Source organism: Cutaneotrichosporon oleaginosum, assembly GCF_008065305.1.
Source record: "Cutaneotrichosporon oleaginosum strain ATCC 20508 chromosome Unknown ATCC20508_contig01, whole genome shotgun sequence".
In the NCBI taxonomy this organism is placed as follows: Eukaryota; Fungi; Basidiomycota; class Tremellomycetes; order Trichosporonales; family Trichosporonaceae; genus Cutaneotrichosporon; species Cutaneotrichosporon oleaginosum.
This window is the reverse complement of record NW_027072170.1, coordinates 3,484,192-3,500,783: the sequence shown is the minus strand read 5'-3', so window position 1 is coordinate 3,500,783 and position 16,592 is coordinate 3,484,192. Positions and strand designations below refer to the sequence as shown.

The 16,592-nt window shown below is 59.0% G+C and overlaps 7 protein-coding genes across 7 annotated transcripts; 2 read left to right on the top strand and 5 right to left on the bottom strand.

The window, feature by feature from the left end:
• Positions 1-80: 80 nt before the first annotated feature.
• On the bottom strand, positions 81-1,364 carry COLE_01406 (uncharacterized protein; the record flags this gene model as incomplete). The annotated part of the gene is made up of 3 exons (XM_018420119.1): positions 81-843; positions 888-1,008; positions 1,043-1,364. 3 exons carry the CDS (start codon positions 1,362-1,364, stop codon positions 81-83), a joined length of 1,206 nt encoding a protein of 401 aa, XP_018282908.1.
• Positions 1,365-2,163: 799 nt separating this feature from the next.
• On the top strand, positions 2,164-4,197 carry COLE_01405 (uncharacterized protein; the record flags this gene model as incomplete). The annotated part of the gene is made up of 4 exons (XM_018425052.1): positions 2,164-2,702; positions 2,735-3,516; positions 3,603-3,782; positions 3,824-4,197. The coding sequence occupies 4 exons, from the start codon at positions 2,164-2,166 to the stop codon at positions 4,195-4,197; spliced, it is 1,875 nt and encodes a 624-aa protein (XP_018282909.1).
• Positions 4,198-4,258: 61 nt separating this feature from the next.
• Positions 4,259-5,563, bottom strand: COLE_01404 (uncharacterized protein; the record flags this gene model as incomplete). The annotated part of the gene is made up of 1 exon (XM_018421648.2): positions 4,259-5,563. The coding sequence occupies one exon, from the start codon at positions 5,561-5,563 to the stop codon at positions 4,259-4,261; it is 1,305 nt and encodes a 434-aa protein (XP_018282910.1).
• A 617-nt stretch (positions 5,564-6,180) lies between these two features.
• On the bottom strand, positions 6,181-8,448 carry COLE_01403 (uncharacterized protein; the record flags this gene model as incomplete). The annotated part of the gene is made up of 2 exons (XM_018424902.2): positions 6,181-7,371; positions 7,408-8,448. 2 exons carry the CDS (start codon positions 8,446-8,448, stop codon positions 6,181-6,183), a joined length of 2,232 nt encoding a protein of 743 aa, XP_018282911.2.
• A 2,323-nt stretch (positions 8,449-10,771) lies between these two features.
• COLE_01402 (uncharacterized protein) lies at positions 10,772-11,412 on the bottom strand (the record flags this gene model as incomplete). Its single annotated transcript, XM_018419820.2, has 4 exons — positions 10,772-10,790; positions 10,839-10,928; positions 11,058-11,143; positions 11,347-11,412. The coding sequence occupies 4 exons, from the start codon at positions 11,410-11,412 to the stop codon at positions 10,772-10,774; spliced, it is 261 nt and encodes an 86-aa protein (XP_018282912.1).
• Positions 11,413-11,824: 412 nt separating this feature from the next.
• COLE_01401 (uncharacterized protein) lies at positions 11,825-12,439 on the top strand (the record flags this gene model as incomplete). Its single annotated transcript, XM_018419833.2, has 1 exon — positions 11,825-12,439. The coding sequence occupies one exon, from the start codon at positions 11,825-11,827 to the stop codon at positions 12,437-12,439; it is 615 nt and encodes a 204-aa protein (XP_018282913.1).
• Positions 12,440-12,850: 411 nt separating this feature from the next.
• Positions 12,851-16,320, bottom strand: COLE_01400 (uncharacterized protein; the record flags this gene model as incomplete). The annotated part of the gene is made up of 6 exons (XM_018421649.2): positions 12,851-13,649; positions 13,696-13,976; positions 14,009-15,394; positions 15,431-15,579; positions 16,124-16,174; positions 16,242-16,320. 6 exons carry the CDS (start codon positions 16,318-16,320, stop codon positions 12,851-12,853), a joined length of 2,745 nt encoding a protein of 914 aa, XP_018282914.1.
• Between the last annotated feature and the right edge of the window lie 272 nt (positions 16,321-16,592).

Genomic DNA, 16,592 nt, shown 5'->3' with positions numbered 1-16,592 from the left:
GCCTAACTGTCGCCCTTCGACCTCTCCGTCCGCAGCACTAGCTCGCCATATTGATGTTTTGCTGTGTGTGCATCTTACAGCTATGTAAGATATGACATCCCACCAAGAAGCTCACGAGCCAGGCCAGAGCGACTCCGATCACTTCCATACTTGTGATCAGCACAGCTTGGCAAGGTAAACGAGCACTCACGGTCTACCACAACGCGCCCGCACAGCGAGCCGTCTGTCATGCGGTCGTACGTCTCCTGGATGGCGGAGAAGGGCCTAACTGTGACTTTGGGGACGACACAGCCACGAGCAACAACATCCAAGGCGTCGATGACATCGCTGCGAGTTCCCACAAAGCACCCACGGACCGTATGCATGCCGAGCACGGCGTTGCGACAGTCGACGGGGACGTGCGAGCCCGTCGGCGGGAGGCCGACTATCATCGCGCTGCCGGTAGGGCGAAGATACTCGGTTGCGGAGAGATACGAAGTGGGCTCATTGGAGCACAAGATAGTCGCCTGCACGCCTACACCGTCCGCGATCTGCTTTATCTGTGCCACCCAGTCGGAAACAGCATAGTCGACGAAAGCGTCAGCGTCAAGCTCGTCCAAACAGAACGAAGACTTGGCCACGCTGTCAATGGCGATGACCCTCATGCTGAGGTACTTTGCGTACTGAACCGCCAGGCTTCCCAAGCCTCCGCCCGCGCCCGCCACTGCCACCCAGTCACCAGCTTTGGCCGTCGAGTCTTTCAGAGCTCGCCAGACAGTAACCCCAGCGCACAGGATGGGGGCTGCATGAGCCAAGTTCATCTGTGGTGGAATCGGTGTCAGCTGGGATGTCCATGCGAGAGAGCTGGTGGTTAGAAGGATGACTTTGATTGACATGGAGGCACGTACTACTGCTGGAATGTGCCATTGACGCTTCTTCCGGTATATTTGGCTTGTGGGCAGACCATCTCCAAGCCAGCCAGGCAAAGGGCGCACTGGTTGCACGTCGCTGCAACGAACTTGATTCCCACTACGATTAGAAGGTGTCACGCTTTAGGACTCACCCGTATCGCCCACCTGGAAGCGCGAGGTCACATCGTTGATCGCAATGATCGTGCCTACTCCCTCATCACCAGCAATGAGCGGGCGGGGGACGCGTCCCTTGCCCTCTTCCCAATGATCAGAGGCTTGGTGATAGCTACTCCCACAAACGCCAGAGTAGAGAAGCTTCACCAAAGCCTCACCAGGCTTCAACTCGGACGGCTGCACGACGGGGATGGTGCTGATGACGGTCCCGGCCGTCGCTGACTGGGAGACCGCGACAAGCTGCTCGAGAGGGATAGGTTCTGAGCCAACGACCAGTGATGACGATGGGTCGACGCGCATGATGTACCGAGGCGTTTGTGAACCGATGCCGAGCTACTATCAGCTTGCGGAGGGTGATTATATGTCGAGAGCGGGGTGTGACGGGTATACCCGTGCCGAAAGATGGTTTATCCCGCACTGGGAGGTGCGTCGGCTTGCTTGACTGCGGGTGGGGACGTGCGCACGTCGTGTAAGATTGAAAGCCGCTGTATGAGGTTGTGTAGCTTCGGGTCAGAGGCGTCTGGAGGCGTGAGCAGATCTTCGGCCACCGTTCAGCGCACCACCGACAAGTGGGCGATGGGAGGTCTCAAGCTGTAGCTGACTGCACACCTGCTGTAGCACTACTGCACCAACATTCCCAGAAGCAACCTTGTCAAGGGCCTGACACGCAAGGCTGCTGTGAGACTCTTGAACCTATAAGCATGCCGGCGCCTGATTTATCTTGACGCTATTCTTGTTGATGTCTAACTTGGCCGATTATTGCATCGCAGGCTGGCACGGACCCGGTGATTCACGCCACTTCGGATCCGATGTTCTGCCACGTGGTTGAAGTGATCGACATAACACCTCGGATCCGAAGTCAGTTGTGACATCACTATCAACTCCGCGAGTAGGAGGTCGCTAGAGTCCATATCAACTCATGTGATCCATCTCATCGACCTCGTCCCATTCTCCTCTCTTGGCCCTAACTCAGCACTTTCTAACAGGTTGACAGTGGCCAGAACATCGTCTCAGCTACTCCCTTATACTTCTCTCACTCCTAATACCCCTGCCCCGAACACCGACGCCCGTGGCGACACATCACAAGCTCCACTCCATCATGCCCTCCCCTGCCCGCCCTCGTCATGTGGCGTTCTCCCACAAGCAGAAGAAGCTTCAGCTTCAGACAAAGCGCGCTATAAAGCGCGGGGAACAAGTCGAGACTCTCGACCATGGTAGCAATGGGCGAATTCGCCTGGACCGTTCCCATCGCGCGCGCTCCGAGGCCCACGACGGCGTCGAGCTATTCAGCCGTTTCATTGCCGTACCTCGCGACTATGTCGTCCGCACACGCGACGCGGCATGGAATGATGAGATCCCCAGGCCAATTCCAGACTCGGTCGCCTCTTTTCCGCTCGAGCTGGTTGATAACCCAGCAGCCGCAGGGTTGTCCATCCCCAGCCGCCCCGCGTTCACTCCCGGCCAAACGAAGCGAGAGGTTGAACAGAATGAAGAAGCAGTCTTCCAATCATGGCTCGAAAATGCGCGTGAAACTGTCGAAGCTTGGGTTGATAACGACGGGCTCGACGCGTCAGAGGATTTCCTACCTCTGCGCAGTCCAAGCTCGTTCGAAACGAACCTTGAAGTCTGGCGCCAGCTGTGAGTGCCACTGATGGGTGTCCTGACCCTAGGTGGCGTGTGGTGGAAGTCTCCTCCATTATCCTTCTCCTGGTCGATGCCCGTTGCCCAGCCGTTCACTGCCCACCATCTTTGCGGACCTACCTGCGACTGCTGCGGCCCCGTCGTGAGATCATTTTAGTCCTTACCAAGATTGACCTCGTCGATCCTGCGGCTCTTGATGCGTGGCGTATTTGGCTCAAGCAGTGGTGGATGTCGGGACCTCCTCAAGGCGACGGCGAACTCGAGCCTCAGGTCGTGTCCGTGTCCTCGTACGACACCGCCCTGCTGCACGGGCAAGGCAAAGCCCGCCATCGCCCCTACATCCCAGACACCGCTCGCGCCGCCCTTCTCGACGCGCTGCAGATCGCTCATGCCCGGCTGTTGTCTCCTCCCTCATGGATCGCCGCGGATCCGCAAGCAGCGGCTTCGTGGAAGCCACCAGTGCGCGAAAGTGTGCATTGGGACGAGCTGGAATCTGCCTCTGCTTGCATCGAGGACGATGAGGGGCACAGCGATGGAGTCAAGTACGAGCAACCGCACGCTGGATCACCTGAGCACGACCCCGATGCGCACCCTCTCACATTCGGCCTCATCGGCCAGCCTAACGTGGGCAAGTCGTCTCTTCTCAACGCGCTTCTGGGCGAGACACGAGTCCGCGCATCAAGAACTCCGGGCAAGACCAAGCACTGGCAGACTATGCTCTGGGGCGAGCGCCGCGAAGTGCGCATTGTCGATTGCCCTGGTCTCGTCTGCCCGAGCCTGGTCCCAATGGAGCTCCAAGCTATGAGCGGAGGTATGTTTGTGTCGATACGACTGCTGACCCTGCTGTCCTCCCTATCGCCCAAATCCCATCGCTTCCAGCTTGCATCGCATTTGCAGCCAAGTACCTCCCATTGGAACGCATCTTCAACGTTCCTGCACCCGAGATCATCATCGATGATATCGAGTCCAAGAAGACGTGGCGTGGGGGTTCCCGCCCAACTGTCGCTTCGAAGCCGAAGGGCCCCAGATGGACCGCAGGTGACATCATGGACGGGCGAGCGACAGAGCGAGGCTTCAGTGAGCTGTGCCAATGCCTAGATCCGCCCGCTGACGCACAGTGACAGCCAAGTCGGCACGTCCTGACGCCAATCGCGCGGCCGACGGCATGATGCGAGCACTTGCCGAAGGGCGAGTCCGCTGGTGCTTTTGGCCTCCCAACTCGAGTCCGCACCGCGACGGCGACGGATTGTGGTTGGGTCGAAGCCACGGCAGCGGGAGCGAATGCTTCACGGACCTTGACAGTGAAACGGGGGCCTCGCCACAGAGGGGCCTCACAATGCCGCTGGCCGCTACGAAGGCAGCGCTGCCCCGTACACCGGCCGAGGACACGGACGAGAGCAGCGATAGTGACACTGCATTCACCGAGGCTAACAGCGCGAGCTTTTTCGCAGCACTCAGCGTTGACAATGCAAGTGATAGCGAGGAAGAATAACGCAATGCACATGACCTATGGCTGCACGATTGAGAGGTCTATTGAAGCGGCATGACCCCATTCATGCCCCGTTTCGCTCCGACTGATGCGCCTTCATCCAATCTATGGCGCGCTGAGACACATGGCCCGACCACGGCTCCCGAGGGAGGAAGTCGGCTTCCTCGTCTGGGCCGTCCGCGCTTACCAGGCGACTTCCGTCCGCCCACTCATTGAAGTCCCGCGCGTCCTCGTTGACCCCTGGCAGCATCGGACAGATCGTCTGTTCAACGCTTGAAGCGCGCGTATGCCAGTCTGTGAGAGTCGTTAACTTGACGGGGCAGCTCGCCCTGCGACGAAGTTCGTCGCGATAGGCGCTGTTCGCGCCACGCACGTTGTCGATCCACACGCTGGCAACCTCGTCCCACTTCTTCCTGAAAGCATATACCAGCGCATCACCTTCGAGACCCTCCTCGAGCCCTAGAAAACCAGGAGGGATGCGCTCGAGGCCGACAAGTTCGATGTCAAACGTATCGCGGATGTCCCACATGGCGTGCGCGATGCTCTTCAAGAACCCACTAAGCATGCCCAGAGCCGGTACATCGTCGTAGGCAGGGCGCCCGATCGTGACGCCGTCTTTTGGTGCGACATGCTGCGGGGTGAACACGATGCAAAGCTCTTGCACGTCTCGAAGATCCATGTAGACGAGCGCCTCGCCGAGGAAGGGGTGAGATGGGTCAAAGGAAACCTGGAGAACGTAACGACGCGCTCCCGGAGGTGCTGTGAAGAGTGCCCATGGAACATTCCCGGAGCGGTGGTAGATCGGCAGCGTAAGATTGAGATAGTCGACCGCACATGGGGCGTGAGTGGCGCAGGGGAGCGGACGCCGCCGGCGAAGCACCGCGAGGCCAGTGAGCAGCTGGCCAACCTTGACAGCCTGTGTGCCGCGGAAGGGATGATAGTCGAGCACGCGCACACGTGCGAGTTGTGCACGCCTCGAGGTTGTACGCTCGGACAGCGGCGCATATGGATACGAGTCGGGGTCCGTAGGGTCGAAGCCGGGAATATCTCCTACTGGAGGAACGAGGTCGTCGGGAGTGGGTGGCGACTCATCCAGGTCCCACGGCAAGAACGGGAGACGCGCGTACGGCGGTACAGGCTGGAGTACGGTGACCGCTGTGTCTATGCCAGCGCCGTAGGATGGAGGGAAATGGCGCAGTGCGAAGAGGACGTGGGAGAAGAGAACGTCGTCCACCTTGGCGAGAAACTTGTGGGATGTCGCACGAAAGGCCAGCTGAGTTGGGAGGTCTGCAAACGTGAGAATCGCATCCACCAGGTGCGGGAAGAGATCATGGCTGAGGGTGGTGGTAGGAGACGACTGGGCGGTCATGTAGAATGGATCATGGAGATATGTGCTGCATGAAGAGGACGGTTGCGGCCTTGGGGATCGCCAGCGCGCGAGCTGGTCATCGAGCCAACACGAAGCGTGGATTGTGAAAGTAAAGTACAGTTTGAGCCACGTGCCATCCGCCTCCACCTCCTCGATCCTTTACATCGTGATTAGATTAGAGAAATACAGCCTAGTACAACCTGGCATTCATCTCTTGGCTCGCAAATCATGCTACATGACGAGGTCTGCATAGACTACTCTCTGCTCAGCTTCACTAACCCATCACACGGACCAAATCGAATGCGTTCCCACTTATATCAGGCTGCTTCCTTCAGCGACTCCGCTCGAGCTGCCTTCCGCCTCAGTCATACCCACGGTATGCTCCCCGCACCACAAACTACTGCAGCCTCAGTAGTGGGACTCAGGTACTGACTCGACCTCGACTAGCGTGAAGAAATGAAAATACATGGTCACCTTAACGGGACATTGACAGATGAGGATGTGCACATCACGTGGTATGATGAAATGAAGGTGGTGGTCTATGGAGGAGCAGGAATGTCCGAAATGTCCTCGGTCACTGTCTGGCGCGAAGAATATGCAGTTGGTGGGTCACAGGATCACAGCACGAGGCCAGCGGGCAGCTTGCCAGCGTACGGCGTGTTGCCGACCCACCAGTCCGTGCCGTTCGACTGCACTGCCTGGCGCTTGAGGTGGTAGGGGAGGCGCTTGGCGATCTCGGCCGCGACGTGGCGGTCGTCCTCGGGCCCGAGGCCTGTCGCGGGATCGACGCTGCCATCGATCGTGCGGCGGACGTAGTCGATCTCGTTGGGATCCTTGCCGGCGCAAAGCCCCTCCCATGGCCCGGGGAATGTTTGGCGGCGGATATCGTCGGGACGCACGACAAGCACTCCCAGCTTGCCCACGCCCACGTGCCACCCGATGTGGCAGTGAATGGGCCACACGCCAGGGTCGTCCGTGATCAGGCGGATCACCGCGTACGAGCTGCCGGGGATCGACATGGTGTCACGGCGCAGCGGGTTCACCGTGTTGAGCTTGATGTGCTGCAGGTCTGCGGCCGAGATGGCACCAGAGCCACGGGCAAGGATGTGGAACGGGCGTCCGTGCAGGTGGAAAGGGTGGGCAAGCGGGTCAGGATCGTGCTGGTTCAGAATGAGGTCGTAGGCGCCAGCAGCGGGCCACGTGTGAGCGGCGACATGCAGAGGATTGAGCTCGGCGCCGTTCTTAATCTGCTTCAGAAGCGGGTTGTTGATGTAGTTGGTGTACGAGACGTCGTTCATGCCAAACCCGATGTACTTGGCGCCAGTGTAGTCGATGAAGATGCCAAAAGCCGAGTTGAAGACAGATACGCCATTAGCCTGCTGAGGCGGATCCTCGATAACAGACGGCTCAAACGAGTGGTACTCGTCCATGTCGTGACACAGCTCAGTCTTCGAGTCCTTGAGGTCGCCCCATGGCCTGTCGACAGGATTCTGCGTCCCCCACGAGAGACCAAACAGGCCAGTGTACTGCAGAACAGCCTTGGTCTCGCGAACCTCTTCAGTGATGAAGCACGACTGCGCCATGCGGGCGCGCATGAAATGAGCCGCACCGGCCCTGCCCTGGTTGAGAGTGATGATGACCGAGATACGCTGACCGGGCCAGAGCATGACCTCATTCATGACCACAGGTTTGACAGGGGTGTCGTCGATTTCAATGACTGTCAATGGGTGGCGGTCGATCGAGTAACGAATCAGAGCCTCCGAGCCATGGTTGATGAGACGCAGACGGATCTTGGTGCTGGCACGAGCCTTAATGGTAGCCATCGTGGTCCTGGTACAGCGCACCCCCTTCTGAGCCTTGGCGCAGTCGGTCTGACCGACACCGTTGATAAGCAGCGCGTCGGGTGGGCCCATGAATGGCGATCCGCGGAACGTCTCGGACATGTTATGCAGCGCCTTCATAATGACCATAGACTGATTGTCGTTCCAGTCCGAAAGGTAGACGATGCGGTCCTCGTCGTAATCGCGACCCTCCTGCATGGGCATGTTGCGCTTGTGAATGATGAGCGCACCGCTGACGCCATCACCCATGGTGTTTCCGTAGTGAGAGTGGTACCAGTATGTACCGGCTTCAGTGTCGAGCTTGAACCTGTAGGTGAAGGTGCCTCCAGGAGGAATGGGGCACTGGTGGATGCCTGGCACACCATCGGCCCAGCCTGTGCCAATCTGGCGCATACCGTGCCAGTGAAGCGCCTGAGGAATATCAAGCCTGTTCGTGACGGTGATCTCGAGAGTGTCACCCTGGTTGGCCTCGATCTTTGGGCCTGGGAATTGGTTGTTGATTGTGTACATCATGCGGTGGAAGCCATCCGGGGCACCCCTCGATTTTGAAATGGTGAAAGAGTATCGCCTGGTGGTGGGCCATGATGAGATAAACGAGCCACCGTCCACTTTGAAGACGGAGTCTGAGGTCCAGTATGCTTGGGATGGAAGCTCGGGTTGGGGGTAGGTGAAGGTATAGGGGTCGAAGGGGGCCTGCGTGATGGTCGAGTTAAGACCAGCGCTACCAGGAGCCGAGGTGATGTCAACATCGATGCCTGGACCCTGCGATGACGGGGCAGGGGTCACAGTCGGGGCGGCGGAGGCGGAGACAGTGCCGCTCTCGGCCGCGTTAGTGACGTTGGCAGCGCCGGATCCAGAGGCAACGCCAGAAGGCGCGGCTGAGGGAAGAGGGATAGTTGAGGTGGTGGAGGGCGCCGGGTCGTCGCAGTCGCCCAATATCCTCAAACCGAAAAGACAGATACCGAGGAGACGTTTCTTGGGCGCCTGGATCTGCTGAACAGCGGGCTCGGCGTATCGTGCCGCCACACCAACGCGAGGTGGCATGGCGGCGGCCTGTGCAAGGCTCGCGATGAAAGCAAGGAGGTGAAGCTGGTATAGGAGGCGCATGGCTGATGGTTAGCCTTGTGTCGCTAAGGGCGTGAGACGGGAACGAATGAAGCCAGGGTGGTAACGAGCGAAGAGAGGATGGTAATGAGTGAGGGGGTGCGCCTGCGCAAACTGAATGGAATTGAGAGAGACGTGGGAATAGCCAGATGATACCAAGACGGGAATGATATATACATGCGCATCAAGGTTGCTGACGCATGCATAGCGGGGGGGCGTAGCGATGGTGACCAAGATAGCACAGGTGAGTTGGCACCCGTAGGTGTTGCCCCGTGTAGCCGTGATGTGAGGCAGGAAGCGTGACGATTCAAATCAGGCGCATGTACTGTAGGTGCGGGAACGTACGCACGGCCAACGGGCAGCCGCAGAGGCATACCCAAAGTGTACGAGTGCACGCAGCCCTTAAACATGACGACGCGAAGAGCATTGTGATGTGTAGACAAGATGCTCATGATTCGCACATGATCCTTAACCATCAACCAGACACTCACTGGGAAGGGCGCTGTGCGTTCAAGGCGAAAGAGTAAGCAGCAGTTGAACGCTGCGCGAGGTCGGCGGAGTGCCAAAGAGCCGCGGTCAGCCTCGAAAGAAGACAAGGGCGACAAAGGGCGACGTAACGAAAGTCGACTGTCAAGCGCTGGGCGCCCGATGAGAAGAGAAGTGGTAAATGAGTGACTGGAGAGGAGGAGATGAGAAACGAGCGGGGATGAAAGAGGAATGGAATGAGAAGTGTGTTAAGAGTAAGAGTAAGAGTAGTTGTTAACGTGAGATGGTTACGGAATCGAGAAATGCCTCGAGCACATGTCCCCGACGAGCCCGAGGAGAGAAAGCGGGTACAGCTCGTAATGAGCAGGTGATGAACGCCAGGCGGGAGCGGGAGGCATGTCTCGCGCCTCGGCGGGAGGATTGGTTGTTGTGGGCGGCGTGATGGGTGTGATGGCTCAGGCCAAGGCGCAGCGAGGGTTTAGCCAAGGCAGCGCGACAAGGACAGCGAGGAGAACAACACGAGAATCGCAAGGCAATGAGAGCAAGGTCCCGAAGTGTTCAGATTATGCGTATTGACCCTCTTTTCCAGCGGAGGCGAACGATGAAAGAGCGGCAGGTATGAGCGGGAGGCGTACATCGCGGAGAGCACAGGGAGACAGGGAGGCAGGGAGTCGAGTGCCCGTCAGTGAGGTAGAGAGGGAGACGATTCCCGGAGGATCTCGACAGCCGATGCAGCAGCGAGCAGGATATGGAGGACATCGCGTGTGCGTGCGTCTAGAGAAAGTGGAAGGATCAGACGCGTACGCGTGACGGTTTGTGTTCCTGCGATCCTGGCAAAGCGAGGCATGAACGAATGACCGGATGGGCCCGTGCCTGCCCGTTTACGAGATGCGGGAGTGTGAGAGCGAGGGAGAGCGAGGTGACCTTGAGAGATGATGAGGAGAAAGAGAGCGAGCGAGCGAGAGAGATGAAGAAGAGGATTGTTTATCAGGGGAGCGGGAGGCGGGAATACCATTAAGAGTCGGACGCGCTGTGCAAAAGACGCGACCCCGCGCATGGCGCAACCTCTTCCATCCCTTGTCACGCGCTCTGCCGGCATCCCAGGCACGGGGGACCACCACTCCTCTTCACTGTACGGCAGCAATCCACCCAAAGTTGCGTCTGTACTCTCAGGACTACATTGCTATTGGTGCTGTATACAGCACTCTCATGAGCCCTCAACGCTCAAAGCTCCCCGGGACGAGAGAGGGAGAGAGAGAAAGAGCGAGAGAGAGCACAAAAGACAGTTTGCTGGTGTCCTGCCTCTGGAACACGCATTCCTACCCCTGGCCAAATGTTGACATGTTCATCTTCCAGAACCGATTGCCACACTCCCTCCTTCACGACACTCGTGCTCTCCTTCGCTCCTCTCCATCCGTCGCAATCCTACGCGATACGCAAGGATTCTTCGGGATCAACTGCGTCCCGCAACAATCGTTTCAATCAGCGCGCTTAGAAGCTATTCTGGGACGTGAGACAAGGCATGCTTGTTGCCGGACTCGTGCGGTACTGCACATTTTCCGGTCCCGGTCCACAACCGTTCCGCTCCGGCGACACTTGCGGCTCTTGCAGCCTCAGCGGCCCCGGCAGCTCGGGCTCACCCTCTGTCTCACACACTATTGATTGCATCGAGCTAGCACATGCAGCCCGTCTTCGACATCTTCCCAACATCACGCATTCGCACAGCGGCCACACCAAGAACACCGCGGCATTCGCGGAAACACTCAATGCAGCGTCGCTAATCGTCGTTTCTCCACCTGACTGTCAGCTGCCACTGTCTGCGGTCCCGGGATCCAGGCACTCACTTGAGGTACGTCTCGTAGAAGCGGAGCATTGCCTGCGGACACCGCCTATACACGATGTCCCTGCCCTGGCAAATCCGCTCACCACTCTTCCTGCGGAAGTCAGCATGAGCCGCACAGATCTGCCCGTGTGTGCAACCCTCGGGAGTCATAAATGAAAGGGCTGGACGAAGGACACGATCACGGGCGACGCTAAGGTCGTGCCCTGTCGCACGAACTCACATGGTGAGATACACGACGAGGGTGTTGTCAGATCCTCGCTCGATGGAGTCGACCTGCTTTACTAGCGGTTCCCAGTCGGCCACGTCCTTGAACTTCTCAGCCGAGTCTCGGTGGGTCTCTTGGAACCCAATCTCGTCGTCCTCCAAGGCCTTCGCCGCTTGGGAGGACCTGGCGGGGCGACCACGCTTCGCAGGCTTGGACGGGGTCGCTGAAGATGGTCGTCCTCGCTTGGGAGCATGCTTGGGCTGCTTGGCGAGGTACGCATCGATCATGTCCCGGGCATGCTCACTGTCGAAGGAAGGTGGTCACGTGTGTGGCATGTGTGGCAACGTAAAGCCCATAGCACGTGGCACATTCACCGTATCATGTCGGCCATGTCGGCAACGTTGATGAATTGGTTGTATTGGAGAGGCGCGGGGGTGTAAGAGAATTGGGAGGCCGAGCGGAGAGTAGGTGAGAAGGACCTCATGTGAGAGCAGGGTCAGCGCTCAGTTCTCCGACCGAACCAAACAAACGTACAGGTTGGCCTCGGGCTCCCAGGTGTTGTGCTCTGGGCCATATCCTTTCCATGCCACGAGGTCTAACATCAGCTCGTGTGGTTTGCTTGCGACCCACACTTGTACTTTCCCCTCTGCGATGGTCAGCACGTTGATCCGCAAGAAAACAGAAAGACACAATTTCCATCCAACTGGACTTCGCAGAACTGAACAACAATTTGCCAGTTGAGGACAAGCCGATGCTCTCGTCTGGTCTGCTGGTAAAGACTCATGCAACTTCGTGGGCCGTTTTCGCGGGCATCTGCGGTGTCCCAGGTCTCCTTTGTCCTCCGCGGTCTTCACAGCTCTCTTTCCCCATCTCTCCACTTTGTAGCCCTGCTGCCCACACTGTTCGAAGGAGCGGCGCATCGTCCTCGGGCTGGCCAGCAAGGAATCGCGGTTAGATTAGGCATCCGGCGGTCGTCTCGAGTACGAGTCCATCCAACGCCGCTTGCTCATCTTGTGCTCTGGCACCCTCGCCATCTTTTGTTCCACAATGCCTCCACTCCGATCGCATGCACGCCCATGAACCTTCCGCTCGGTGACTCACCTCCATTTTGTGTCCAGCGATACCGGCGACCTCGTACTCTGCCATCAGTGCTGTACAGTAATCACCGTATCCCAGGGCATAGAGAACGCACCCTCCTCGCCCTCCGACTCGTCGTCGATCACATCCCGCTCAATCTCGCCCGCGTCTGCAGCGATCACGTCGCGCTCGATCTCGCCCGCTTCCGGATAGCCGTCGGTCATGGTGTTGGTGAGGGGCCAAAGTATGCGGATCACGCGACGCAACAACACGGTCTTAGATCAGTCTGTATAGCGCGACAGAAAGACGCAATGGCTTGAATGACGCGCAAGATAGCGCGGAAGGAAGGGGGAAGGGTGAAGGGTGAGATTCGATAGTGTGTCGAAGCGAGTACGCGGAGCGCGCAGAGAGAGCACGCGATGCAGCGAGTGAGCTTCACGCGCTATATACGTTGTGCGATGGAAGCGAAGATTGAGGAATTGAGGATTGATGGATCGATGGGCGGAGAGTTGGAGGATGTGTGAAGGCGGCTTCGTTGAACGCGGTTGTGTTGACGGTATGTCATGTCAGTGGAGTGATTTTGCTTCCGCTCATTCTGTCGCATTTCAGCACTGAACCCATTCGTAGCATGATGAGCACAAGTCCACCTCGTGCACGGCTGCCTATAATTACATGCACTCCACGCTCTACTACCATGGCTCCTAACTCTGATATGCTCTCGGACTGTCACGTTACCATCGTCCACGCCCTCGGCCACGTCCACGCGGCCCACCGCCACGACCACCTCTTGGCGGGCCATACGGCGGACTTCGCATCTCCGTCGCAGGCGACATACCACCGCGTCCTGGTGGCGAGACGTGCCCGGAACGGGATGGAGGGTAGCCTTGCTGTGCGCCATACGGAGGACCTTGCGGGGCACCATATGGGGGACCCGAGTGGGGCGGACCGTGCCCGTGGACGTATCCCGGGCCAGGGCGGTAGTCTGCACGACCGTCCGAGCGGTATTCTGGGCGGTGATCCGGTTGGTGTTCATGCCGATACCCATAATCTGATCTAGGCGGAGGGCCGGGAGGGCCAGGAGGGCCGGAAAGATCGGGAGGGCCAGGTGGTCGAGACGCGCCCGGTGGGAAAGGTGGGAAAGGAGGCAAAGGCATCGCCTGGGCTGGTGCACTCGGCGCCGTTGCCGCAGCTATGGCGGCAGGGTTGAGACTTGCCATGAGCGCCTGTAGCTGCGCATTTTGGAACACTGGCGCGCCGGCCGGCGCAGGAGGTGGCACGTGAGGGGGTTGAGGAGCTGGAGGTGGAGGGCGAACGGGAAGAGGCGGAGTGTGTTGAGGCTCTGCTGGCGAGCGACCTGGCGAGGCGCGCTGCGCGACAAATACGCCCAGCATGACGGCCTGGGTACGGCCCTGTTTGGGCAGAGCAAAGGCATCGAGTGTGTCGAACAGTTCTGGGGTACGGTCCGCTGCACGCAGAGGGATTAGGTACAGCTCCCGCGCTGTTGTATTGGGGTGGAAGACAGCGTGGCGACTGCGGTTAGTGACGCTGCAAAGTGACAATTATGTGAGGGACTCACTCGCGTTGGATGTGGAAATTGAGGAGGGCTTCCCAAGCGCCCCGTTGGTCCGGAGTGGCTTTGGGGTCGAGCGAGAATGCTACTACCATGAGCTCCTTGGTGCGGTCGAGCCGCCGATCGGCAAGGTATCGCAAGCTGCTTGCGCTTGGTACACGCCCAGCGATAGCAATGGACTGCTGTGGAAGAAGCACACGGAAAGTGTCGGCCGGGGCAGCCCGGCCGGCAGCTTGTCGCATCATGACGGGCGGGGGAAAAGGGGACTCCTCGGCAGGATTCGTGATCTGCTATCAGCTCACTCTAAACGTATACTTACTCCGCCACTCCACACCACAGGGCGCTGGAGGAACTCGGCCATAACATCAGGACCGTCCAACTCATCGTCGTAAGTCACCTCGGCCTCACCCGTCGCGAGGTCAGACAAGTCGATTTGGTCCTGGTCTTGCTCCATAATGTAATCCTCCGTCACTTTAGAGGAGGTGCCCCACGCCGAAGTAAACTCGACTGACGGTCTATGTGTGACGACGGGCGAGCCGGACTGGGAGAATGACGCGCGGCGCGCGATGGGGGAAAGAGGGGTGGAGAAAGAGGAACGACGACGGGCGAGAGGCGATCGCGGCGTTTCGGACCCCTTGGGCGGCTCAGGTGTAGCAGTACCTCGTCGTCGCTCCTCCACGGGCGTGGTGGGTGCGATGTCAACGACGACATCCTTTCGGTCTTCGGCGCGGTCGTCGTCGTCCTTCTCGTTCTCGACTTCTTCGAACCCGTCCCGCCCAATCCGCACAGAGTTATACTCAGGCTCGATGCGCACCGCCTGCCGCAGGCTCTCTGCCCGTTGTGCCATCAGCTCAGCGAGCTGCTCCTCGGTCGCGAGGTCCTCGGCGGTCATCAGCGCTACCTTGCTAGGTGGTGTGGCACCATCCACGATGGCGTTCTTGACCTCCGCTCGTGTCTTTGGAAGGGACGAGTTCAGGAGTGTGAACTGCGCCTTGTATCGGTTGCCCGCAACAGCCTTCGGCCCCTCCTTGAAGTGTGTGAACAAAGCTGCCTCAACCTCGCGGGCCCAGCTATCGATGCCCGAAGCATCGAGTTTGTCCCCAAACAGACCGGTGGCGATCTTGGTAAACTGCGCGAGCACGTACGCCCGGGCGGCTGGAAGCGCTCCCTTAGCTTCCTTCGAGACAGAGGGGGTCGCGGCGCCCGATCTTGCCGAACCGGAGCTGCGTCTTGTATCGATAGAAGGGCGTTTCGGCGCCGGTGGCCGGGTCGCGGGGCGCACCTCCTTCTTGGCATCGCCCTTGGCCGTTGGATGAGCCTCATCACTGGCTTCATCCGTCGCCTCTTCCTTGCGCTTCTTGTTCCCAGGCGACTTGATGGGCGACTTGATAGGCGACTTCGTGTGGTCACGCGTGGCGGACTTGCTGCGTCCACGGGTCCCGCGTTTGACCGGCGACTTTGCGGGCGTTGGCGACTCTTCGTCCATTTCCTTCTTAACCTCCTCCTCATCGACCACCAAATCATCGAGGTCGCCGTCCTCTCGCGCCCCTTCGTCCTTGTAGTCGTCCGCATCACCCTCCTCAAACTCGTCCTCTGCAGACTCGCTCTCAGATGAGCTGGCTTCGTCGTTGTCCTCCTCGCTCTGGTCGGCAGCGTCTACGGGCTCTGAATTTGGCTCCTCGATTTTGGCCTTCTTCCGCGTCGGCTGACCCGTCAGCTTGCAACCTGATCGACGACTCACCCTTTGCGCCGCGGCCTTGCGCTTCGGTGCAGCTTTCTTCTGCTTGGGCTTGGATCGTGACGCGGGCTCCGCTTCGATCCCCTCCTCAGCCACCACTTCGACGTCGGATGGAGGGGCCGGTGACGGGAAGGTAGAGATGTCGTGAATGTCTGGCGTCAGGATGCGTACATGGTAACAGGGGAGTGGGGTAATGTGGTATGTGTGCACGCTGAGTGTCATGGGTCGCGGTGTACAGAAGGAGTTCGCAAAACAGGTCTGCAAGTGCAACCTCGACTTCAAGATGGTACTCTGCAGTTCCTTGCGCAGGGAAGTCACAGATACACATGCACTTCACATGCACGCCGACTCTGGCATGTCACACTGGGTCTGTCTCACTGCGTTGCACCTCTGCAGCGGTCTTTGCTCACGGCCTCCCTCCAGCCGCATCGTGCAGCCGGCCTTCACGCTACCGAGACACGCTGTGAGTCCGCGACCAACTGCGATCCGCTAGCGACCATACCAGATCGCCATGACAGCGTGTTGCTACTACAAATCCGGAGTACATAAGTTGGGTGGGTGCGAAGGTGCGGGGTAAGCCACTTGGCGGCCCCGGCGCCTCATCCGACTGCGCTGGGTGGCGAGAAAGATCGTCGCCGCGCGTCATGATGTGTCCCGGTGTGGAGTTGTAAGGCAGCGGTGGAGAGGAGAACTTACACGTCGTCTTAGCTCCGGTGCGCTCGGCGCAGTCGGGGCACACCCAGTTATCTATGGTCAGCTACCGCTCCTTACGGAGCATCTCCACCGAACGGAAAGCGGGTCCTGAGACACTCACGAATCTTCTCCGCCTCGTCATCGCTCAAGTCAACGCAGCTGAAGTGAAACCAGTTGCCGCACTCTCCGCATTCGATCATGGGGCCTGTTCGGTGCTCCTTGCACATGCAATACTTGGATTTGCGCGGCTTGGGCGCCGCCTTCTCCTTGGTCGCTTTCGAACGTGTTGCTCGCGCCGGTCCCTTGGCCGCGAGCAGCGCCTCGGTGCCCTCGCTCTCAATCGCACGAGCGGACTTCGTGCGCACGCGCGTCGATGCGCGAGTGGGCGCGGAGTCCGTCATTGTTAGTAATGTCGCTGGATGGAAGGTTGAAGAAGGGAGAATAACGAGCTTGTTGTGAATTCGGTGTGACT